This window comes from Pelophylax lessonae (assembly GCF_965119305.1).
Source record: "Pelophylax lessonae genome assembly, chromosome: 11".
In the NCBI taxonomy this organism is placed as follows: Eukaryota; Metazoa; Chordata; class Amphibia; order Anura; family Ranidae; genus Pelophylax; species Pelophylax lessonae.
In genome coordinates this window covers 30714816-30742120 of record NC_138778.1, presented here as the reverse complement: position 1 = coordinate 30742120, position 27305 = coordinate 30714816, and the positions used below count along the sequence as shown (strand labels likewise).

At 41.6% G+C, this 27305-nt stretch overlaps 1 protein-coding gene across 1 annotated transcript in view; it reads left to right on the top strand.

Moving 5' to 3' along the window:
- ANKFN1 (ankyrin repeat and fibronectin type III domain containing 1) overlaps positions 1-27305 on the top strand; it is a 556552-nt gene that overhangs the window by 11763 nt on the left and 517484 nt on the right. Inside the window, exon 2 of the mRNA XM_082271748.1 lies at positions 10060-10270. Within this exon, the coding sequence (XP_082127874.1) occupies positions 10060-10270 (211 nt within the window). The remainder of the gene's footprint in view (positions 1-10059; positions 10271-27305) is intronic.

Genomic DNA, 27305 nt, shown 5'->3' with positions numbered 1-27305 from the left:
TTTGCGCAAACCAATCAAAATACGTTTATTGCGATTTTTTTTTACCAAAAATATGTAGCAGAATACAAATTGGCCTAAAAGGATGAAAAAATGTGATTTAAATTTTTTTTTTTTGGGAATGTTATATAGCAGAATGTTAAAACATTTTTTTTCAGAATTGTTGCTCTTTTTTTGTTTATAGAGCAAAAAATAAAAATTGCAAAATACCGCCAAAAGAAAGCTCTATTTGTGGGAAAAAAGGACAACAATTTTATTTGGGTACAACGTCGCAATTTTCCGTTAAAATAGCGCAGTGCCGAATCGCAAAAAATGGCCTAGTCATTAAGGGGGCAAATCCTTCCTGGCCAGAACTGGTTAAGCAGAAAGAAAAGTGTTAATTCAGTTCAGCAGTCAAGGACAGATTTAGTGTAAAAAGGGTGGCAGCTTACTGCCATTTATGGCAGCAATGTTCTTAGCTCTGATCAAAGTAACAGTGTTCGGAAGTGACTATAGCCCAACCAACCCTACTAGGCAACAAAACAAATTTAAATAAGTAGTAGTAGTAAAGTGTGGATCAGTGACCCTCTCACCTAGTTCTTCTGCGGCAGTCTGGAAAGAATGCAAGTTGTCATGCGGAGGGTGGCTCCTTAAATGGCAATGTGGTTTTGGCGGTCTGGGTGCATGCACCCCTCACAGTGGCTTCGGATACTGATGAATCTCCTCATAACGGCCTCTTCGGCTCAACATTGGCTTTTTTTCAGCTGGAACTTGGTGGAACTCAGTTCCACCACCTCTGACTCAGGCCCTCTGATTCCCGCTCACATACAAAATACTTAGCACCACAAAATAATACTTGGTTCTTTATACTCTAAAAAGGGGTGGTACTAGGAGGTGGGTAAGGGGTGGACCCAAGGAATGGTGCTCTGAGGTGGGTAGGGGGCGGATTCAAGGGGTGACCCAGAAAGGAGGAGTTCCTGCACCTATTCTCTAAGACAAGAAGCCCTGGGCACAGCAGTCTGCTCCTTGGCTCGTTAGCAGCTCTGTTGAATACAGCTTTACCCAGCCAGGTCCAGACAGCACAACTCAGACAAGTCACACATGCACACTCCTTCCAGTTGGCACATCTCTCCCCCAACTCCCTTCCCAGGCTTATCCTTTTATAATGTCTTTCTCCATGGCTGGTGCTTGTGGGCTTTGTGGTTGTGACTTCAGCTTTATTGTGTAGAAAGTCCTGCTTTCAGGCTACTTCTCCCAGAATGCTCTGTACTTGTTTTTAAGCTAAGGAGAGGCAAAGTGCTGAATGCTGCCATGTTGTGGGCAAAAAGAGTGTTGCATCGTAAGTAACAATGCACAGTGTTAAACTGGCATAAAATACGATTTTGTAATTTATGTTAAATCCTTTCCTCCAGTAGATTATTTGAGAAATACTTATTGACCTATTGGTCTGCTGACACAGGTAGGATGTTCCCAGGAAGGTTGTCTTCCATATTCCATATGCTCAATCTATGCTTGCTTCTTCTGTGATTGTGTTGCACAAGCAGTGGTATAGCCAGTGGATGTAGCTGTGTCCTTTTGCTTTTCCTGGTGTCTAAACATCTAGAGGTGCAAGCTATACCCATGCGTAAAATACTATAGCCTTGTGTCCCTCACTGAACTACTGAAGAATAGGTTTTAAGATAAATAAAAAAACTCCCATGTTTAAGAAGGTGTTTAGCAGTAGTAGCTGCATATTCTACCATGAAACGTTTCCTATACAGGCAGGTTCTCATTTGTTCATATTCCTGCAGTATAATGAAGAAATATCCACTATTTAATTGTTTTTATTGTGCAGTCTTACCTATCAGGGATTACCAGTCATAGTAGCCCATTGTTTTTGCTTTCCACTGGACTAAAAATTGCTGCAGTGTGTGTAATGATAAGTCTGGGCAGCACTAGGATCGCTGGTTCAAATCTCAACCACGGCACTACCTGTCTGGAGTTTGCATGTTCTCCCTGTGCATGCATAGGTTTCCTCCCACGCTCCAAAGTCATGCTGGTGGGTTAATTGGATGGATCCTGTCCAAATTGGCCCCAGTATGTATGAATGTGAGTTAGGGACCTTAGATTGTAAGCTCTTTGTAAGCTCTTTGAGTGCAGGGATTTATGTGAATGTACAATATATATATATATATATATATATATATATATATATATATATATATATATATATATATATATATATATATATGTATGTATATATATATATATATATATATATATATATATATATAGATATAGATATATGTATATATAGATATATAGATATATAGATATATATATATAGATAGATAGATATATATCTATATATATATATATATAGATAGATATATATATATATATATATATATATATATATATATATATATATATATATATATATATATGCAGTATATATACTGTATATGTATATTGTAAAGTGGTGCTTGAATTGATGGTGCTATATAAGTACCTGTAAAAAAAAAAAAAAAAAAACATAACCAGTAGCTTGCAGGTAGAAGGTGAGTTTCACCAACATATCAGCATCCTCCGAACCAACCTTTGAATTTCTAATTAGTAACAATTATCTGTAATTTTCCGGATATTACTTGATGCCGGTTAAAAACATGTCCAAATTGCATATCTTTAACCACTTTACCACCGGAGGATTTTGCTGTCTTCCGTCCAGGCCACTTTTTGCGATTCGGCGCTGTGCGACTTCAACTGACAATTGCACGGTCATGCGACGCCGTACCCAAACTAAATTTACGTCCTTTTTTTCCCACAAACAGAGCTTTCTTTTGGTGGTATTTGATCACCTGTGCGATTTTTACTTTTTGCGCTATAAACAAAAAAAGAGCGTTTATTTTGAAAAAATAACAATATTTTTAACATTTTTTTATATGAAATTCCCCCCAAAAAAGATGTAAAAACCAATTTTTTTAAAAATTTTTGGCCAATTTGTTTTCTGCTACCTATGTTTGGTAAAAAAAATCGCAATAAGCGTATTTTGATTGGTTTGCGCAAAAGTTATTGCGTTTACTAACAAAGGGAAAGATTTCTGTCATTTTTGGTGTTTTTTTTTAACGCGTAATGGCGGCGATCTGCGATTTTTTTTGCGGGACTGCGACATTGCGGCGGACAGATCGGACCCTTGACTGACATTTTTGACACTTTTGGGGGTACCAGTGACATTACTGCAGTAATCAGTGCTATATATATGCACTGTTACTGTAAAAATGACACTGGCAGGGAAGGGGTTAATTTTATTGGAGAGGGAGGGGTTAATGTATGCCTGGTGCTTACTGACGTGTGGGGGGGGGAGGTGACTGAGTTATCATGGGCAGATCGGATGTCCAGCTATGCTGAACAGTCCGATCTGTCACTCCCTGTCACTATGGAGATCCGCCCGCTGTGTTTACACACAGCGGGCGGATCTCCAGACTCGATCCCCGACGATCGGGTAAGAGCAGCGGCGATCGCCGCTGCTCCTCCCCTGGCCCGACTCCCGCTGTGAATGAAAACAGCGGGAGCGAGCCTCCGGCGGCGCGCAAGCGCCGCCCAGAAGGGGGAGTGTCTGACGACGTAGTACTACGTCGTCAGACGATAACGAGCCACTCTGCCGCAGTAATATTACTGTGAGCAGTCGTAAAGTGGTTAAATGTTTTGTAAACTGAAAGATTTTCAGAAGAAATATATATATATATTTTTTTTTTTTATTATGAGCTTGTGTTGTCTTTCTTCTGTGCTTCTCCTCATTACAAGTGATAGATGGAATACATTTCAATATTTATGAGCTGCCTTAATATTTTCTTTTCATAGTGGACCTGCTGCTAAGGAATGTATTGAGTATATTTGCTGCACTAATGTTACCATATTTCATTGCTAAGTGCTTTCCCAGTGCAGTGGTAAGCCATTACTATTCCAGACTAGCCAATAATAAAAACTAGGGAGGATTTCCTTTGAGTGCAGAGGCACAATATGATTTACTATTAAATGTACTGTGGCTAGAATAAGAGAGGTTTACTTATTGATGATGATAAATTGCAAAAACATACATCAGCTAAACATTTAACTACACTGCATAAACACCTGCATAATCAATTCTTAATATCATAAAATATTTTTTTTAAAATGTACGTAGTTCTGTAACACGGTTATCCCTGCTGTGCTATATGGATGCAAAGTGCAGGGAGACGTACAGGGGTTGATTTACTAAAGGCAAATAGGCTGTGCATTTTGCAAAGTGCAGTTGCACTTTGCAGGTGCATTTGCTTAATAGCTTAGTAAATAAACAGATTGGGGGTAATCTATGGGACTACTTAAAGTATGGGTGGTTGCCGTCATCCCTAAATAATAGAACAAGATTATATTGGTTCCTCAAACCAAAAAAGTTGGGATTGTGTAGGCAAAAGATTGTTTTAAAACAGATTATATTTGTTATACATAAATAAAACAAAATCAAACAGTGTTTGTTGAACTTGTAACAAAAACAATAGCGGTGTACCGCTAGATTCACATTTTACTTGAATAGAACAGGTGATTCCGTTGTTTAAACCGTGAAGACATCCGGAGGGAATGTGAACAGACGGTTTCGACGCATTTCGGCTGTAGGAAATTTTTAGCCTTTGTCAAGGTATCACCAAATTTTCTTGTAGTGCTGGAGCTGAGAGATGGCGCTCATTCCCCCACTGCACCCCCTTAGATTGCAGCAAGATCCTGGTGCTGGTGTTGGCTTTGTAGGATAAATTGAGGGGGTCTAGAGGCTTAACAGATATGGTGTGGTGTATGGATGCCAGTACGGGTGGAACAGGGATCTAGGGGTTGCTTATCCGCTGGCCTGTTGTTGGCTTGGGTGGTCACTTGTGAGGATCACTTAGATATCACAGGGTCCAATTTCACTAGGGCATAGCGCCACTTGTATCAAATGGGAATTGCAGTATCCACTAGGGGTCCCTGTATGGTACTGACATCTGTCAGGCAGGGATGCACCGTAGCCGTTATTACTGGGGTAACTTGATATTAGCTTCCTGTGATTTTTCACTAGAGACACACTTGAGCCTGGTGGCTAGTGGATTGTATTTCTGGGAGTCCCTTATATTGGCCTTGTGGCTAATGGTGTCTTTTCCTGGGAGTCAATATGTGGGTCCAGGCACTTTTCCCTGGTGGCTAGTGGAAGCTGATCCTGCCGCCGATCCAGCTGGACAGTCACTCTCCTCTGCCTGGAGGAGAATTAACAGAAGCTCTGTTGACTTCTACCATCTAATCATGTGCAAGCAAAAATCCTTTTTTTTATTCCTTACATGTGAATCGGTATTCTTTGCAAAGTGAAGCTTTACCTAATTTACTAAGTGTGACGAACGCCCATTCGCTGGGACGTTTGCCACGGGCTACTGGAGGAGTGTGGAGGCCAGCCTCCTGCCCACTGACTACAGGCCCTGGCTTATAGGGGAGCGCGGCTCTATGTGGGGGTGCATGATGGGGGACCCTGGGAGTGCTGTTACTTTAAATTCAAGTCCCTGTCACCCCAAGTGACACAGACTCTAGGCCTAAGCTGCCTACAAACAAGGACTTCACACAAGGAGAGACTAAACAGATGCTAAGGACATAAGACTCAGCTATGGTATACTGGGGGGATGTGAATTGACATCTGTTTAGAGGTGGTGTGTGTTCACACTTCTAGGAATGCGTATTCGGCTATGTTTTGGGCTTGTTGTTTGTTGAGTGAATTATGATAATGCTAATCCTGTCTGAGCCTGCAATGTCATTCACCTATTTCTGTCCAGATGGCCAGGTATGTTAATTATGTTCTCTATACAATACATTTGCATGATGTAATCAAGCACCTAAGACTGTATATATTGGAAGTGAGTTGTTGAATAAAGAGTCTTGGTTTTACCCTTCATCGAGCTTAGGCTGATGTTTGGGGTCCATAGTCACTGCATCACGTGGGATTCGGGAGACCTAAGACAGAAGTACTTGGGGATCCGTTACACTAAGCTCTAGAGCAACTGCACTTTGCAAAGTGTACAGTCTATTTGCCTTTAATATATCAACCACACAGTATCTTTAACCACTTGCTGAGCGTCCTTTAGCAGTTTTACTGCTACAGGGCGGCCATACTGCGCAGGATCACGTATATAGAGGGCGCGAGTGCGCTGATTCTACACAGCAGGAACTGATTAGTGGGTACCATGGACCCGATGTCTGCCGGCACTCGCTGATCATTCAGTACACAGGCAGAACAGCAATCTGTCTTCAAAAAGCCACATATGGTACAAAGCCGATTCCAAAAAAGTTGGGACACTGTACAAATTGTGAATAAAAACAGAATGCAATGATGTGGAAGTTTCAAATTTAAATATTTTATTCAGAATACAACATGGATGACATATCAAATGTTTAAACTGAGAAAATGTATCATTTTAAGGGAAAAATAAAATGATTTTAAATTTTATGGCATCAACACATCTCAAAAAAGTTGGGACAAGGCCATGTTTACCACTGTGTGGCATCCCCTCTTCATTTTATAACAGTCTGCAAATGTCTGGGGACTGAGGAGACAAGTTGCCCAAGTTTGGGAATAGGAATGTTGTCCCATTCTTGTCTAATACAGGTTTTTAGTTGCTCAACTGTCTTAGGTCTTCTTTGTTACATCTTCCTCTTTATGATGCGCCATATTTTTCTATGGGTGAAAGATCTGGACTGCAGGCTGGCCATTTCAGTACCCGGACTCTTCTTCTACGCAGCCATGATGTTGTAATTGATGCAGTATGTGGTCTGGCATTGTCATGTTGGAAAATGCAAGGTCTTCCCTGCAAGAGACAACATCTGGATGGGAGCATATGTTGTTCTAAAACTTGAATATACCTTTCAGCATTGATGGTGCCTTTCCAGATGTGTAAGCTGCCCATGCCACACGCACTCATGCAACCCCATACCAGGCTTCTGAACTGAGTGCTGAGAACAACTTGGGTTGTCCTTGTCCTCTTTAGTCCGGATGACATGGCGTCCCAGTTTCCCAAAAAGAACTTCAAATTTTGATTCGTCTGACCACAGAACAGTTTTCAACTTTGCCCCAGTCCATTTTAAATGAGCCTTGGCCCAGAGAAAACGCCTGCGCTTCTGGATCATGTTTAGATTTGGCTTCTTTTTTGGCCTGTAGAGTTTTAGATGGCAACGGCGAATGGCACGGTGGATTGTGTTCACCGACAATGTTTTCTGGAAGTATTCCTGAGCCCATGTTGGGATTCCCATTACAGTAGCATTCCTGTATGTGATGCAGTGCCGTCTAAGGGCCCGAAGATCACGGGCATCCAATATGGTTTTTCGGCCTTGACCTTTAAGCACAGGGATTTTTCCAGATTTTCTGAATCTTTGGATGATATTATGCACTGTAGATGATGATAACTTCAAACTCTTTGCAATTTTTCTCTGAGAAACCCCTTTCTGATATTGCTCCACTATTTTTCGCCCCAGCATTGGGGGAATTGGTGATCCTCTGCCCATCTTGACTTCTGAGGGACACTGCCACTCTGAGAGGCTCTTTTTATACCCAATCATGTTGCCAATTGACCGAATAAGTTGCAAATTGTTCCTCCAGCTGTTCCTTATATGTACATTTAACTTTTCCGGCCTCATTGCTACCTGTCCCAACTTTTTTGGAATGTGTAGCTCTCATGAAATCCAAAATGAGCCAATATTTGGCATGACATTTCAAAATGTCTCACTTTCAACATTTGATATGTTATCTATATTATATTGTGAATGAAATATAAGTTTATGAGATTTATAAATTAGTCCATTCCTTTTTTACTCACAATTTGTACAGTGTCCCAACTTTTTTGTAATTGAGTTTGTTTTTATTACATATAATGCTACAGAAAACTGTCAGAGACTGAAAACTTGCTAGAGGAAATGGTCAGAGATTGTTGTTCAGGAGTGATCGGAGACTGGAGGCATGCTATAAGTGACAGTCAGAGACTAGGGACATGTTGCATGAAAGCACTAAACTTTACTACTAAGGGCCCCTTTACAAATAAGTGCTCCATATACAGACTTCAGGGGCCCAAGGGTTGCACTTCAAACATCAAAGGGCTGCAGGTTGGGCACCATAGATTTAAAACATGGTTTGGATGCATCTTGATACAAGGTCCCATAACATCCCAAGTAAACAAGCAAACAGCAGTTAAATCCTCCGTATAAACAATCTAGTCATTATGGCTTTAGTGTTATGCTAGAACACCAAATGCTGGTTTCTCACAGTGCAAGGGTACCAGATATTTAGAGCTACACAAAGGAAACTGGACCAAATCTAAAGCTAGCCATACACAAAATAAATTTTGGTCAGTTCCAGAAGAAACCATCCAACATTTGCTCAGTGGATGGCCCTGTCAGTTGCCTCCCGCCCTACATCCCTCGCTTAATTCAAAGGATCTGGGTGGAGAATTGACATCTTAACAGTGCCTGCGCCCAATCAAATGCAGCCAGTGTTTGAGTATTTTGGCCAGCTGTCAAAATACAAAATCCACAGTGGGGACTCACCTGTCCACGCTTTGTAGCATGGACGGAGGCAACTGTTTTAGAAAAAATCTATATGTGTATGACCAGGATGAGTAAAACAGTGCCAATGATTATGAATGTCAATGGTATTTAACTTGAAACACAGCAATCTATGCCAACCCCAGTCAACACACGTGAGAAAGTGCAAACTAACTATATACAGCATATAAGGGAAATCTGGTAGAGGAGTGACAGGTGAGAGAACAGAATAACAGGGAACAAGACAGGTCAGGAATGGGAGCCAGAATGCAGATACAGGAAATATCAGGATCAAGGGGTAGTGGGTACAGGTAGAAAGTTCAAGACCATGATGGGTTTAAAAGAGAAGTTTTTTTTTTTTTTCAAAAATCATACCTAGATGGATGCTGCATCTGTCCCTCTCTAAGACTGAGAACTGAGTGATCAAAGACCCCTGATCGCTTGGTTCTCATTACTCTGTGAGCAGAGAGCTGGTGACTGTCAGTCACCGCTGTCTGCTTTGCCCCACCAATCCCCCCTCCCCCCCATGCTGGGCTGGGGAGGGGGAAGGAGCAGCTGGCTCAGGCTCTCAGCAGTTCACTGAAAAGCTGAACCAGATGCAGATACAGGCTTCTGGGTGGATCCCGACTGTATAGTTGCCATCTTTTCCTAGCCTGGACTGGCTCTGTGACATCAGCCGACAGAGTTGTCAGCTGAAAACTGGTCACTGGAGTGCAGAACGAACTGCACTCCTCTGATCCACAGGAGAAGTACAGTCAGACGAGCTTTGGCTGTACATCTTTCTTTAAAGAGCAGCAGATACCGCATAAATATGCACACAAGAACAACACAGAGGCACTGTGAGACTCCTGAGGAGGCTAAATACTCTCCCATAGGCCAGAATTAGATGGAGACTAATCCCTGGGACCTGCTGACTGCTGGCAGACACCTGTTGTTGTTCACTGGGATTGCACCCTTCAGGTTCTTTGGACCACACTGCTACCAGTAGGTGTTCTATATTCCTATCACTATTGCAATAAAGGAATAATAAGGAGATTTGAATATCACTTGGAGCATGGCCTTGTTGGACTACAGGAAAGGTTCAGATTTGCATATAACTACTCTGGGTGCCCTAATTATTTTGACACATGATTTTAAATGATGGTAACATCTACTTTTTCATACTTTGCTCACATAAAATTGTTTTGATTAGTTACAAGTTTAATTTAATACACACAATATAGTCTTATCAGGCCCAACTCCAGGCAATGTTAGGTTTGGATACGGGGGATTAGAACTTTTTCCAGGTTGTTAATGCTGCCCGTGTCCCAATTGGATATGTTTTTCCTGTCTTCAGCTCCAGTAATCACACCAGAAGCAAATAGAATATTCCCAAAAATGTACACAGATGTCAATAAAAACTTCACACAGCTGAGAATGTTTTTTTTCCATAGTTGGGATTTAAAGGAACCTTTTTATGTACATTTTCTTTAGCAAAGGGATTTGCCTTAGATAACATTTTTTTTTTTTTTTTTTTCCTGACAGAACTTCCAGTGCAATGAAGCCATGTTTGAGGCAGTGGAGCAGCAGGACCTTGAGGCTGTCCAGATCCTTATCTACCAGTATACAGCTGAGGAACTGGACCTTAATACTCCCAACAGTGAAGGATTGACTCCCTTGGATATTGCTATCATGACAAACAATGTACCCATTGCTCGGACACTGTTGAAGATTGGAGCCAAGGAAAGCCCCCACTGTAAGTAAACTAAAAAACACTGATGGGTATTACTAGTTAGCATTAGAAAAGAGATGTCCAACCTTTTAACCTTCTTGGGCCACATTGGAAGAAGAGGAATTGTCTTGGGCCACACATTAAATACACCAACAATAAGGATGAGCAGAAAAGTCGGGCAGATCACAAGTGAAAGATTACTGATGTAGATAATGTACCTATCTGAGTAATAAAACGTAACTTTTTTGTAATTTTTTTTGTTATAAAAGTAAAAGAGGGCAACATAAAACCAGTGCGATATTTGAAATTGTTTTTGATAAATTAACGCATCAATATCTGGTTGGATGGATGTAGTAGCCATTCTCAATGAATTCTCAAGGTACTCAATAGATATTTTGGTTCTAATTTTGCTCTTCGTGTGGTTTGTGCTTGAAAACAGTTGCTTAGAAATATAGGTGCTGCCGAAAATGGATGACATGAATAAGCCGCGATTGTGAAGAGTGGGAGATTTTTCTTTGGGATGATAAAACTTATAAGTCCAGTAGAGAGACTATGTCAAATAAAATGTTTCTTTGTCCACATGTGTTCGTTAAGTGGAAACTAATATTTACAACGCTTGTGCTCTTTGGTATTGTCCCCCCCCCCCCGTTGGGGTGACAAACTGCTGCCTCTGTTATTATTTGGGCATGGTTTGCAGCCCTATGTAAATGCACTCCTCCCTATCCCCCCATCTTTGTTTTTTACCCTGGCTGTTGATAAGTTGCTTACACCTAGAATTTCAGCCTGCCGTTGTGTAGCTTTGTGGAGGATTATCCTCCCTTGTTGTTTGCTAAGTGTACCCTTAGTTTTTGACCCTGCATGGTCTTCTCCATGCTCTAGCTTTTGTTATATTGTACTTGCTATATATATATATATATATATAGCAAATATATATATACATATATACATATATATATATATATATACATATATATATAAATATATATATACATATATATATATATATATATATATATATATATATATATTTATATATATATATATATATATATATATATATTTATATATGTATATATATATATATATATATATATATATATATATATATATATATATATATATAAATATATATATATATATATATATATATATATATACATACCTCTCGCACTGATACCTGTACCTTTGTACTGAAACTTTTTGTTTCTTTCAATAAAAATATTTGAACAATAAAAACATTTTTACAAAAAAATTCCCCAAAAATTTGACATTTTTAAATAAGTTTATAATTTTGTGTTGGCCCTGGATTAGGCATTAGGATATTTAGTTAGGTAACAACAAGGTGGTTTTTAGAGTTGTGAATATCAGGCATTCTGAACCTAGTTTTGTACACTGTAAGATTAAGTCAGTGAGCATGTCCCATCATTGATTTGTTGCTAGTAAGGCATCACCGGTGACTCTATCCTTTCTACATTTTTGTTTGTTTGCAAGAGCGCATCCTGATTAATTTGTAATTATTCTAAACCAGGGATTCCCAAACTATGGCCCTCCAGTTGTTCAGGAACTACAATTCCCATCATACCTAGTCATGTATGTCAATGTCAGAGTTTTAAAATGCCTCATGGGATGTGTAGTTCTGCAGCAGCTGCAGGGCCGTAGTTTGGGAATTACTGTTCAAAACAAATATATTTCTGATCGCTTATTGAAATCACACTGCAAACAATAAGGCTCCAAGCGTATCGTTTTCAGGTGTTTTGTCGGGCGTTTTTCAGGCGTTTTTTGCAGGTGTTTGGAGGAAGGCATTGACATCTAACAAAAACCTGTAATCTGCCAAAAAAGTAGCTCATGTACTTTTTTTGAGCTTTAGGCATTTTGCTTCAGGCCACAAAATGCTCATATGTAAACAGGGGCCATTGAAATGAATAGGATTTTTCTTGTTGGGCGTTTTGAGACTTCAGAGATGAGCGGTTTACGAGCTGAAAAACGCTCAGGTGTGAACAAGACAATTGGTAAGACAAATGAACACCTTAAACCTGCAATGAACTTGTACTGAAAATGAAACAACCAGACATTTTAATAAAATATGCTTTATTTGTTTAGCCATGCCTTCATTTTGTTTTTACTAGTGTAAACCAGCTGATACCGGATCCACCAAATAAGCAATACCTAAAATAAAGTTTTAGGCGTAATCAAAGAATCAACTACTGTATATTAAATCTCTTACATTGTACAGATCCAGTCATTCGTACGTAATAACTTAATTAAGCTGAGAGCACAAAACAAATGTGCTTTCGGTGGCGGCCCCTCCATAAGGGGTGCACGGGCTCCGCCCCCCCTATCCATGCGTCCGGCCCCCTAATCTACATGCAGGGCGTCAGATGCATGGATTCCAATAGGGGATTTTTTTTTTGAAGCACGTGATTAGAGCCAGAGGCTCTAATAGACTTCAAAAAAAGAGCACTGTGCCCTGAGCCCACCCAGTTGTGGGACAATAGCAAATTAATATTCGCTATTGCCACACTGATTCTTCTCCCGACCAATCAGGAAGCGGATCCTGAGACCTGTTTCCTGATTGGCCGAAAGGAGAAGGCACCCTAAGGAGGGAGGAGACGGCCGCCGAGAGGGAACATGGAGACTGAGGGGGAAGCCACCGCCCCTGCTGCCTGTCAATCCTGCGGATGTAAGTAAACTGGCACGGGGGGGATATGGTGGTATGGGCTGGAGTGATTGGGGGGGGGGGGTCCGTCTGCCTCCCACCATCCCCCCCCCCCCCAACTGATGGAGCACCAGCTGCCACTGCATGTCCTAAATTGTACTGTACTTGTGTAAAATGTTTTCTAGGTGACTGTCTTAGGAGGATCCTCTAATGGGCTCGCTGTCTGCTCTGACAGTAAAAGGAGAGTGTAACTGGTTTTGGCTGCTTTTATTTCCATTTTGTTTTAAAAGTTAATAGATTTATGTTTGGTATTATACAATGATCTTATATAAAATATTAGATACTATTTTCAAATAAACATTTCATTCTGAATCAGGGATAAAAAGTATTACAGTTAAATTTTAGTAGAAAACAGCCACAACCTCAGTAAAAAAAAAAAAAAAACCTGGCTCTTTCCAGCTTGCTGTAGAGATAGACCCTTGCTCCTTGAGTGTAGAAACAGTGGTCTCCCTAATCTGACACCCCCTGTCAGTCAGACCTATAGCTCTGCAATCTTGATTGGAAAGCTCTACCTGTCACTTAATGAAGGATGTCAGACCTCTGCAGGGAGACCACTGCTTCCACATAGTAATAGCAAGAGTTCTGTAACTTGCTGGCAGGGGACAGACTTTTCTACTCACACTTTGGCTGCTTTCTAAAGAAACAAACTGTAAGAATTTGCACACCTTTTGATTTGATGCACTTGGAATGCATTCCTTTGAGTTAAACTGAACTTTTAATTTGGCTTTAACCATATCTGCTTTAACCCTAACCCTAACCCCATTACCTAACCTTGGTTTGTTATGTCATGAGTAGCAGACCCAATTAAATTGTGTAAAATGCTCATCATTTGCAACAGAGATAGGGAAAAGGTATCACTGGCCTTATCTAGCAGTTTTAGCAGCTCTTCCAAAAACAAAACGCTTCTCTTTTTATTATAAGTCACATTTTTCTTTCTTAACCACTTGCCGACTGCGCACAGTATATTCACTGCGGCAGTCGGCCCCGGCCAGGCAGAGTGACGTAGGTCTACGTCGCTCGCCTGTCACTCCTTCTAGAGCCAATAGCGGGCGAGCGCGCGCCCGCCGAGGCGCGCGCCCGCCGAGGCTCGTTCACGGAGGAGTGCGGGAGTGTGACTGGCGGACCCGATGTCCGCCGGTCACACTACGATCGCCGGTACAGCGGGAGAAAGACAGAGCGGCTTATGTAAACAAGCCGCCTGTCATTCTCCCTGTGTAAAAATGAAGATCAAACGGTTCTACTATGTAGAACCGTTGATTTTTTTTTTTTTACACCAATAGGAATGTCCCACTACAGTTAGAAGCACGCCCCTAGGACACACTTAACCCCTCCCTGTCCAATACAGTTAACCCCTTCCCTGCCAGTGTCATTTTTGCAGTAACAGTGCATATATATAGCACTGATTACTGCAGTAATGTCACTGGTACCCCCAAAAGTGTCAAAAATGTCAGTCAAGGGTCCGATCTGTCCGCCGCAATGTCGCAGTACCGCAAAAAAAATCGCAGATCGCCGCCATTACTCGTTAAAAAAAAAACACCAAAAATGACAAAAATCTTTCCCTTTGTTAGTAAACGCGATAACTTTTGCGCAAACCAATCAAAATACGCTTTTTGCGATTTTTTTTACCAAACATAGGTAGCGTAAAACAAATTGGCTGAAAATGTTAAAAAATTTTGATTTTTACATTTTTTTGGGGGGGGATTTTATATAAAAAAAAGTGAAAAATATTTTTATTTTTGCAAAAATTACGCTCTTTTTTTGTTTATAGCGCGTGATCAAAAAATCGCACAGGTGATCAAATACCACCAAAAGAAAGCTCTGTTTGTGGGAAAAAAAGGACGTGAAATTCGTTTAGGTACAGCGTCGCACAACCGCGCAATTGTCCGTTAAAGTCACGCAGTAAAAAATCGCAAAAAAACCCCTGGTCTTTTAGCAGGAAAATCCTCCGGTGGTAAAGTGGTTAACTGGTTTCTTGCTTTGACTGTAGACATATACATATACATTTTTTGTGTATGCGCCCTCTAGTGGGAATGAATGTGATTAGCATTTCTATTTGAAGAAAGCTACAGATTTTTAAAAAATAAATAAATAAATAAAACACCGGTTAAACAATATATAAGGATGTAAGTAAGCCATGTTGCAGATCTTTATTTCCTTCTGTTCTTTATCTAATGTAGGTCTGGCCATGTTCTTTCTCAGGCTGATGCTGACTGTAAGCATCCACCTTCTCAGTTTTAGGGACCCTGTTTTAGGGACCCCCTATCACAGGTTTTGTCAGTAACTTCACTTGGAGCTTTGTGCAGACTTCAGGTAAATGTGATGAGTGAGTCCCATAAGCATGTGCATTCTGGGGATCTCTCTACAGAGTACTGCTGCTATGGTTGCAAAGAGGAGAAATGTGTATTTTCAGCATAGTTACAAAATTATAGCTGTCTGCAGGTTGATATTTAACCACTTCAATACACTGCAGTTACACCCCCTTCCTGCCCAGGCAATTTTCAGCTTTTAGCGCTGTTGCATTTTGAATGACAATTGTGCGGTTTTGCAACACTGTACCTAAACCAAACTTATGTCATTTTTTTCCCAAAAATTGAGCTTTCTTTTGGTGGTATTTGATCACCACAAGGTTTTTTCTTTTTTGGTACACAAATAAAAAAAGACCGAAAAGTTTGGAAAAAAAATAAATACAGTTTTGTTTATGTTATAAAATTTTGTATATACAGTAGATACGTTTTTTCCTGCACTGATGAGCACTGATGAGGCTGCACTGGCAGGCACTGATGAGGAGGCACTGATAGGGTGGCACTAATATGTAGCACTGATGGGCACTGGTAGGTAGCGTTGATATGCAGCATTGGTGGGCACTGATAGGTGGCACTGATGGGCACTGATAAGTGGCACTGATGGGCGGCACTGATGGGCACTGATAGATGGCACTGGTGGGCAATAATGGGCACTGGTGGGTGGCACTGATAGATGGCAATGATTGGCACTGGTGGGCAGCACTGATAGATGACAATGGTGGGCAGTACTGATGGGGAGGGCACCACTGGCAGGCTCCCTGATTGCCATCCCTGGTGGCCATGGTGGCCACCCCCCCCAGGGTCTGCACTGTTAATCAATGCTCTGATGCTTTTGCTTCTGCACGTGAGCATGGAGGAATGGGGTGCTTTCAATTTTTTTTTTCTTATTCATTTTACTTTTTATTTTTACACTGTCCCTTTATTTCTTTTTTCTTTTTTTGATCACTTTTATTTCTACTACAAAGAATGTAAACATCCCTTGTAATAGAAAAAAGCATGACAGGTCCTCTTTATTGAGAGATCTCTCCTTTACCTTTGAAAGCAAAAGCAAAAAAAAAACACTTTGAGTTAAAAAAAAAAAAAAAAATTTCTTTAAGGCTCCTTTCACACTATCGGATGCCGTTTTTCTCAGCGGGGGATCGAGCCGCCGATCCCCCGCTGAGCAGGAGGATGACACCGTGTCTCCGCGCTGTGTGCGGAGACACAGCTGTTAGTTCCCCATGCATTTCTATGGGGAAAATCGGATGGGAACGGACCGTCGGTCTGTTCTCATCCGATCCCATCTGATCCGCTGGACGGATGGAAAATAGGGTTTCCATCCGTCCAGATTTGAGGGATCGGATCGGGTCGGATGTCAGCGGACATGTCTCCGCTGATATCCGATGCCCCATAGGAATGCATGGGGGGACCGTTCAGATCCGCCAAAAAAACGAACAGGTGGATCTGAACGGTCCGCCTGTGTGAAAGGGGCCTAAGCCCGAGAACTGGAGGTGACGTCGGAGGGCGCAGTGGTCCAGTCCTTTAAAGACATATAGCTGAGTAGAGCCATCTTGCCCTTACTTGACTTCCAGCCTATCCATCCGACGGATTGGATCGCTTCTGAGTTTGCCGACGGCTCCGGTAAACCTGGAAACGCCCGAAAGGTGGCAAAAAAGGGGGACACCTCTCCCGCCGCCTCTAAAAGTTTTATCAGATGCCGAATTGCCTACAGAATAAAGTGTTAGCAGGGTTATAAATGAAAAAGGGTGCGCTGATTTAGAATGTAAAGGTGTAACAACAACTAGAGTTCCAAAAACCTGATTTGGAATAGTGTTAAGGTGAAGAATTGTGAGTCTACTGCGCTTACAATAAATTAGTATTTGCAAATGAAAATCACAAATAAATAAAAATCCATGTCCAAATGAAAAATAAAACGTAACAATGCTAAACAGCAATCAAATTATATGTGCACAGAATAATAAAGGAAATAGAAATGAATTCCAAAAGTATTGTGACAATGTTAAACAACCATGCACATCACATTGGGCTGTTGTTTAACACTGTCACAATACTTTTGGAATTCATTTCTATTTCCTTTATTATTCTGTATTATTAAGCACATATAATTTGATTGCTGTTTAGCATTGTCACGTTTTATTTTTCATTTGTACATGAATTTTTATTCATTTGTGATTTTAATTTGCAAATAGGGTTACACTGCTATCATAATCCTGGTATTAACCACTTGCCGACTGCCTAACGACGATTTACGTCGGCGGTCAGCCCCTCACAGGCAAAGCGACGTACGTCGCTAGCCTGTAAGGGTTTTGGGAGCGAGCGCGCGTCGCCGGAGGCTGGCTCCCGCTCCCGCTCGCTCACGGACCCCCCCCCCCCGCGCGTGCGATTGTCCAGTACAACGGGAGAAAGGCAGGCGGCTAATGTAAACAAAGCCGCCTGTCAGTCTCCCCTGTGTAAGAATGGAGATCATACGGTTCTGCTATGTAGGACCGTTGATCTTTGTTCTTACACCACAAGCCACATCCAATCACAGTAAGAATCACGCCCCTAGGGACACACTTAACCCCTCCTTCTCAAATAAAGTTAACTCCTTCCCTGCCAGTGTAATTTTTACAGTAACAGTGCATATATATAGCACTGATTACTGCAGTAATGTCACTGGTAACCCCAAAAGTGTCAAAAATGTCAGTCAGGGGTCCGATCTGTCCGCCGCAATGTCGCAGTCCCGCAAAAAAAATCGCAGATCACCGCCATTACTCGTTAAAAAAAAAATGACAAAAATCTTTCCCTTAGTTAGTAAACGCAATAACTTTTGCGCAAACCAATCAAAATACACTTTTTGCGATTTTTTTTACCAAACATATGTAGCATAAAACAAATTGGCCTAAAAAGTTAAAAAAGTTTTGATTTTTACATTTTTTTGGGGAATTTCATATAAATAATGTGAAAAATATTGTTATTTTTGCACAATTGTCGCTCTTTTTTTTGTTTATAGCGCAAAAAGTAAAAATTGCACAGGTGATCAAATACCACCAAAAGAAAGCTCTGTTTGTGGGAAACAAAGAACATACATTTTGTTTGGGTACGGCGTTGCATGACCGCGCAATTGTCAGTTAAAGTCGCACAGTGCCGAATCACAAAAAATGGCCTGGACGTAAGACAGCAAAATCCTCCGGTGGTAAAGTGGTTAACATTGTCACAATTCTTTTCATTTCAAGATATAGTTTGGAATACATGTAACAGGATTGTATGTATTTATACACAAACCATTGATTTTAGAGGTGGACTATTATGCACAAGCACTTTAATACATTTGTAACACCCCGAAGCGCTTCACAACCCCTCTTATCAATATCTTACAAAACTGTTTCATAGTGCCAGTTCCTGTGGTGCAGCATTAGGGTGGCTGGAAGAATCCAGGATAGCGCAGGAACCATATATTAAATATACACACTGTCACAATACTTTTGGAATTGTTCTCTATTTCTTTTATTATTCTGTATTTTGAAGCACATATAATTTGATTGAGGTTTAGCATTGTCACGTTTTATTTTTCATTTGTACATGAATTTTTATTTATTTGTGATTTTCATTTGCAAATAGCAGGGTTATGCTGCTGTCATAATTCTGGTATTAACCACTTTACCACCGGAGGATTTTGCTGTCTTCCGTCCAGGCCACTTTTTGCGATTCGGCGCTGTGCGACTTCAACTGGCAATTGCACGGTCGTGCGACGCCGTACCCAAACGAAATTTACGTCCTTTTTTTCCCACAAACAGAGCTTTCTTTTGGTGGTATTTGATCACCTGTGCGATTTTTACTTTTTGCGCTATAAACAAAAAAAGAGCGTTTATTTTGAAAAAATAACAATATTTTTAACATTTTTTTATATGAAATTCCCCCCAAAAAAGATGTAAAAACCAATTTTTTTAAAAAATTTTGGCAAATTTGTTTTCTGCTACCTATGTTTGGTAAAAAAAATCACAATAAGCGTATTTTGATTGGTTTGCGCAAAAGTTATTGCGTTTACTAACAAAGGGAAAGATTTCTGTCATTTTTGGTGTTTTTTTTTTTTAACGCGTAATGGCGGCGATCTGCGATTTTTTTTGCGGGACTGCGACATTGCGGCAGACAGATTGGACCCTTGACTGACATTTTTGACACTTTTGGGGGTACCAGTGACATTACTGCAGTAATCAGTGCTATATATATATGCACTGTTACTGTAAAAATGACACTGGCAGGGAAGGGGTTAATTTTATTGGAGAGGGAGGGGTTAATGTATGCCTGGTGCTTACTGACGTGTGGGGGGGGGGGAGGTGACTGAGTGAGTCATGGACAGATCGGATGTCCAGCTATGCTGAACAGTCCGATCTGTCACTCCCTGTCACTATGGAGATCCGCCCGCTTGTGTTTACACAGGCGGGCGGATCTCCACACTAGATCCCCGGCGATCGGGGCAGAGCAGCGGCGATCGCCGCTGCTCCTCCCCTGGCCCGACTCCCACTGTGAATGAAAACAGCGGGAGCGAGCCTCCGGCGGTGCGCAAGCGCCGCCCAGAAGGGGGAGTGTCTGAAGACGTAGTACTACGTCGTCAGACGATAACGAGCCACTCTGCCGCAGTAATATTACTGTGGGCGGAGGTAAAGTGGTTAAACTTCAAATTAATAACCTTAAGTTAAACGTGTATATACTGTGGGCGGTCAGCAAGTGGTTAAAAACGAATTGGTGCAATTCACCTGAGCAAAATTGTTTTATTTTATAAAGTGAAAAAAAAAAGAGAAAAACTCTGCAACTAAAGCCCCGTACACACGTACCGATGGTCGGCTTACAAATGTTCCTCTTTTCTCCCCGGGATGTCGGTGTCTGCTGAAAAGTGCAAAGACAGCACAAGGACAGCACAAGAATTTTGTCCGCCGACTGCAGAAGTGATGTCATGTAATGGTTAACTTTCCCTGTGTTTTCTATTTTCTGAGCATGCCCAGTCTTGCAAATCTGCGGTCTGTCGGCCGAATTGTGTACTGACAGGCGAACAATCGTCCGTTCTGGTGTCGGCATACAAATATTTTCATGTTTGCACGAAAGACTTTTGTCCGCGGATTGTGCGCAGACATCTGTCGGAGGCACCATACTAACACGCGTACAATCGGCAGATCCTTCGTCCACCGACGTTTGTATGCCGACGATCGGTACGTGTGTACGGGCCTTTATACTTAACAATGTAAAGCCCTCTTCTTTACCTTTACTTTCAGAAGGCTCACTCTCTCGTTCTTTCCTGTCGCATATGATTGCAAGCAGAACAATGCTTCTTTAATAGAAGAATCTGTGTTCAGAGCTGCCTTACGGGTAGCGATCAGGAAATGCTGTTAGTCAGTGGACAGGCTGGAGCCAGCTGTCAGAGGCTACAAGATTCCTCAGTGGTCTTTGCCACTAACTGAGCCTGGGGGGTCAGACTATATCCCCCCCCCCTCTCCCCAAAGGCTGTGAAAAACAGGAGACCTGCTGAGATCATGACTAGTAATGGCAGCATGGGATGTCTGGAGCAGGGTGCAGCTGAGGAAAAGCTGCCTGCCATTTTCCCCTGCTGTCACTGGCCTGTCAGGCTACACTGCTCAGCCTGCTATAGAAGCAATACAGCCACTGCAAGCATCAGTCACCAGTCTGATAATATAATCAGATGGTAATGAGTGCGCCCTTGTGTGGTTTCTGAGGACCTGGCAGAAGGCTCCAGGAAAAATGCACCTCTGTGCAGGGCAGTCCTGTTTGTTTTTCCTTTCTTTTGGACAAGTGTTAATAGATCTATTACACTGCACCCTGTAGCAGATTTGAACATTTTTCTTAATTTTATTGTGCATTTCATCAAACGTAATGTCTTTTAAAGGGAAAGTATAATTTTGGGGCACTTTTCTTCTGTGAAACCTTACAAGTTTAAAAAGAAACACTGAGGTTTTATTTAACTTTTGTATTTCTATCAAATCTTTATTTTAAAAATGTGTATTTTATTTGTATACTTGTATGTAGTTTTTAGGTTACACTATGAAAGTGCGGTACTCACTGCATGTTTGGAAGCACCTTCTTGTGTATTGATGGAATAAACCACATGCCGACTGCCTAACTGGTAATGTACATCATGATTTTGACATTAAATACCAGAGTTTTGGCAGCATATAGCGTTTTTTTTTCTTTAGGTTGCCAGCTTTCAGATAAAAGTGACCCCGGCGGCGGATTTGCCATGGGATCACTTTTATAAGCAGCGGGAGAGGTGCCCCCCCCCATTCGTTTATGAGCTTATCTGAGTCACTGGTAAGCCCAGAACCAATCCGATGCGGCTGATGGCTATGCAGAAAGCCCCCCCCCCACCCACCCACCCACTAGTTTACAAGCTTACCGGAGTCTCCAGTAAGCCCAGAACCAATCCAATGCGTCTGATGGCTATGCAGAAAGCCCCCCCCCCTATTCGTTTATAAGCTTACCGGAGTCTCCAGTAAGCCCAGAACCAATCCAATGCGTCTGATGGCTATGCAGAAAGCCCCCCCCCCCCTATTCGTTTATAAGCTTACCGGATCCGCCAGTAAGCCCAGAACCAATCCAATGCAGCTGATGGCTAGACAGGAAGCCAAGTGAGGGCAGGATAGCCCCCATTCGGTTCTTTGCCCTTGGAGGACCGGAGTGACCTCCAACGTCACTTCTGGTTCTCGGGATAAAATATATGATTTTGCTTTTAAGGGTAAATTAGAGACCTGTTTTTTTTTTTTTTTTTTTTTGACCCCAGATCTCTCAACAAAGAGGACTTGTCATGCTTATTTCTAATACGAGGGATGTTTACATTCCTTGCACTGCAAAAGGAATGAGTCCCCGTTCACACTAAGGTGACCTGTGAGGCGACCTGGTCGCCTCACAGGTCGCCGTAGGTCACCTCCCATAGGGAAGCTGCAGGCCCTTTCTAATAGGAGCGACACAAGTCGCTCCGACTTAGAAAAAGGGTCCTGAGCTTCTTTGGGGCGACCAGGAGGCGACCGCCATAGACTTCAATGTTATGAAGTCCGTGGCGGCCGCTCCGAGGTCGCGGCGCGCTGCTCGCACCGCGACCTCGGAGGTCGCGGTGCGAAGTAGCGTCGCCCCTATGTGAACGGGGCCTAAAAGTGATTATAAATAAATAAATAAATAAATAAAAGGACAGTGTAAAAAATAAATAAATGATAAAAAAAATTTAAAGCGCCCCATTCCAGTCGTGCTCACCTATGTAAACAGTGTTCAAACCACACATGTGAGGTATTGCCATAATGGATAGAGCGAGAGCAATAATTCTAATGCAGAACCTCTTCTGTAACTCTAAACTGGTAACCTGTAAAGATTTTTAAAGCATCGCCTATGGAGATTTATAAGTACCATAGTTGGTCTCCATTCCACTAGTGTGCGCAATTTTAAAGCATGACATGTTGGGTTCTTTTTGCTCGGCGTAACATAATCTTTCACATTATACAAAAAAATTGGGCTAACTTTACTATTTTTTTTTTTTTTTAATTAATTGAAGTGTATTTTTTCCAAACCATTGCGTTTAAAGGACCGCTGCGCAAATACAGTCTGACATAAAATATTGCAACAACCGCCATTTTATTCTTTAGGGTCTCTGCTAAAAAATAATATATTGTTTGGGGGTTCTAGCAAAAAATACTGATTTTTACTTGTACACAATAAACGTCAGAAAAAGGCCTGGTCTTAAAGTGGTTAAAGGATAAGTTCAGGTAAAACCTAACTAACGCTAATCCTGCTCTGTGCCACATTCTAAACCTAATCTATCTAAACCTGTAAAGCAAAAATCACTGTACTTACCTATTCTGCACCCGATCTAATCCAGTCTCCAGCAACGGAATCTTTATGCAGGAGTGGACCGGCAACGGATGTGAAATTAATGGGAAATGACTTCACCTATAGACTTACTTTGGGGCTTCTGTGAAGCCACCACTGACAGCTCAGCGTGGGACCAGACCGGATTGGCTGCAGAATAGGTGAGTACTGTACAATAATTTTTGCTTTACAGGGTTAGATAAATTAGGTTTAGAATGTGGTACAGAGCAGGTTTAGTTATGTTTTGCCCTGACTTTTCCTTTAACCTCCCTGGCGGTATGATTATGTCAGGAATTCTGTACCAAAAGCGGTACAATTTTTTTCATGGAAATTTGGCGTTATGTATTATAGGCCTACAATTCTTAGTAATTACTGACTTAAACCTGACCAAAACAAGACTCTAGTAGACATCCCAGATGTGATAAATTTGAAACATAAAGGCATGAATTATAATCTAATCAATAATATAATTTTATTATATAATATATAATATATATAATAAAATTATATTATTGATTAGATTATAATTCATGCATTTATATATATATATATATATATGTGTGTGTGTGTATATAGGTGTATATATATATATATATATATATATATATATATATATATATATATGTGTGTGTGTGTGTGTGTGTGTGTGTGTGTGTGTGTATATATATATATATATATATATATATATATATATATATAATATAAATGTGTTATGTGTTTGTGTTTGGTGCAACGTTTGAATTTCCCTCCCAGTTCCGCTCCCATGCATCATTGCTGGGAACGGAACTAGGAAGTCATCATACCGACCAGTGCTGTATTTTGGCCTAGGCCAACAAGGCCCAGGCCTAGGGCAGCACTTTCCAGGGGGGCAGCAAAAACAGCTGCCCCCCCTCCACCTGAGACTCTATTGGCCACTGGTTGCTAGAGCCGCCTCTCTCACCCCCCTTCTCTCTTTCTCACCCCCCCCTCTTCTCTCTCTCTCTCATTCCCCCTCTCTTTCTCTCTCTCTCTCTCTCATCCTCTCATTACCCCTCTCTCTCTCATCCCCCTCTCTTTTTCTCTTTCACCCCCCCTTTCTCTCTCGCCCCCCTCTTTCTCTCACCCTCCCCTTTCTCCCTCCCCCCCCCTCTCTCTCTCTCTCTCTCTCTCTCTCTCATCCCCCCTCTCTCTCATCCCCCCTCTCTCTCATCCCCCCTCTCTCTCATCCCCCCTCTCTCTCTCTCTCATACCCCCTCTCTCTCTCACCCCTCCCTCTCTCCCTCATCCCCCTCTCTCTCCCTCACCCACCCCCCACTTTCACCCCCCTCTCTCTCCCTCCCTCAACCACCCCTCTCTCTCTCCCACCCCCTCTCACGAGATCTCAGGGGTTCATGCTGGGACTTGTAGTCCTTACATTTTGGAGGGAGTCACATCCTTTAAAAAGGAAGGAGTGGGGCAAATTTACATAGGAGGGGGGGCGCCCAATTTTAGTCTCGCCTAGGGCAGCACAAAACCAAAATACACCACTGATACCGACGGAGGACGGACGAGCAGCGGGGATCTCGGCTGGCGGTCACAGCAATGAGAGATCATCGCTGGATCGCCAGGAGAAGGTAAGAGACACTGCTGCGCGCTCTGCACATCTACCTCGAGCCTGACTCGGGGATACCGATCCTAGCCTAAAAAATCCACCCCGAGTCACGCTCGGGGATACCGCCAGGGAGGTTAAGTCAGGAGAAACTGTTTCTGTAAGTGAAGTGGGAAAGGTGTGTTCATGCAGTGTGAATCCTTTTGCAGTCCATGTCAATGATCTCCCTGGACTTTAAAGTCTATTTCAATTATGCAGTCAGTTAGGGTAAAGTTATCTTTGTTACATGTTCCTTTTTTCATAGCATAACTTTTAAAAAACATTTAAAAATGGCTGCTTAAGCCTTGGTTCACACTATGAACTGCATGTGAATCGTACAGGAACCGTACAGCATTCCTGTTCAGTTCACATTTTGAATGGGATGAAATCACACCGCATCGCACCAAAGTTGTGCGTACAGCAATTTTGGAGCCGCACTGCAACCAAATCGCATGGTACTTTTGCACTGCATTTGCGACCTGCGTTTGGGGTGTCGTTAAGAATGCACGGACACCAACTGCGGATCACAAGGACACTGTGATTTGAATGCAGTGTAGGAAACGTTTATGGATCCCTGGGTTTCAAGCTCTACATTAGTGTGAACCAAGGCTAACTGTTTACTTGCTTTTTTCTGAAATCCCCAGGAATGATTTACCCTTCCCTTTCTATGTAATGTAAAGAAGGCTCTATTTTTGCCAAAATTAACCCTCTCTAAAAAAGTGATATTAAAGTTTTTTTTTTAAATAACAAACATGTAATTTTGGCTTTGCGCAGAGCAGCCCAAATCCTCCCCTTCTTGGGTCCCTCCTTTCTGCCAAGTGCCCCCTAGACAAGCAGCTGCATTAAGATAAAAAAGGGGCTTGAGGCTTGAGTGGTTTAGTAAATGTTAAAAAGCATAAAAAAAGGACATATCTGGGTCCATATTTACCGCTGTATGCAAGTAAATATTTGTGCTAACCTTTACATATGTCCAGTGTCTAGCTAGCGTACAGCGGCCCTAATGGATAAATATGGCGGAATCTACTATTCTCAGCATCGTCGCGCTGATATTTTGACAGTACATGAACAGACATGGGGATGTGGAGTCAGTGTGGTTATAGGGTGTTGTGCATCCTCGTTAGGTCCACTGTGATGGCCGATGAGAGGGACCTATTTGATTGGGGCCAATTATAACATTATACAGAGGCAGTAAAGGTTCCCCCCACAGGCTGACCTAAGGGCAAAGGCAACACATGCTGACTCCACCCTCCATGTCAGTTCATGCATTGTTAAAATATCATTGTTGTACATAAATGTGTAGCGCTAACAATAAATAGTGACGTAAATCAATACTAATAAAACAATAGTGAATAAAAAACATAAAAAGTCCATATGAAAGTCCTTAAATGAAAAGGAATTCACAAGAAAAGTGTGTAAAATTGAAGAGGAACCACAAGTCCCAGCATGTAGAAGATATCCATACTCCTCATACAGCAAGTAGGAAAAGATCACCTGTGGGATAAAAACACACCGAATGGCAGCTTACCAGATCACTATGGCCACCCAACCTAATGGAGAGGCCAAAAAACGCTCGACAAAGGGGTATACAGGAACGCCAGGTGTCAATCCTCAGGAAATCAGGTGGAATACATTCATAGGAGGATGCATGAGAGCCATATAGCTAAAAAGGGATAACAAAGGTGCATAGCGTGATACTGTATAAAACTGCAATCAAGTTTATTAAAATAGATGCACTCACATGTAAAACCGCTGATCGTAGTAGAAATGGCGGCGTCCCCGCATTCATGGATACAAAAAAAGCCGGCTAAGGGGACGTGGTGACGTCACGTCTGGTACAGCCCAAAATATCATTGCCGAGACACTTAGAAATGTAGACTTCAACCACCTTGTCCTGAATTCAGACCTGATAGGAAACTTCTTTCTTTCTTTCTTCTTTCTTTCTTTGGCTCTGACATTAATATCCTTATACGGACATATGCATGACCCCTAAAAATGTAATACTTTTTTTTTTTTTGGAGGAGTATGCTGTGTATCAGGGAATGCATGACTAAAATATAGTGGGGGTCTCTCCAATTTCATTGCAAAGGTAGAAATACACTTTAACCACTTTACCACTAGAGCATTTTGCTGTCTTACGTCTGGGCCACTTTTTGCGATTCGGCGCTGTGCGACTTTAACTGACAATTGCGCAGTCATGCGACGCCGTACCCAAACGAAATTTACGTCCTTTTTTCCCACAAACAGAGCTTTCTTTTGGTGGTATTTGATCACATGTGCGATTTTTACTTTTTGCGCTATAAACAAAAAAAGAGCATTTATTTTGAAAAAATAACAATATTTTTAACATTTTTTTATATGAAATTCCCCCCAAAAAAGATGTAAAAACCAATTTTTTTTTAAATTTTTGTCCCATTTGTTTTCTGCTACCCATGTTTGGTAAAAAAAATCGCAATAAGCGTATTTTGATTGGTTTGCGCAAAAGTTATTGCGTTTACTAACTAAGGGAAAGATTTCTGTCATTTTTGGTGTTTTTTTTTTAACGAGTAATGGCGGCGATCTGCAATTTTTTTTGCGGGACTGCGACATTGC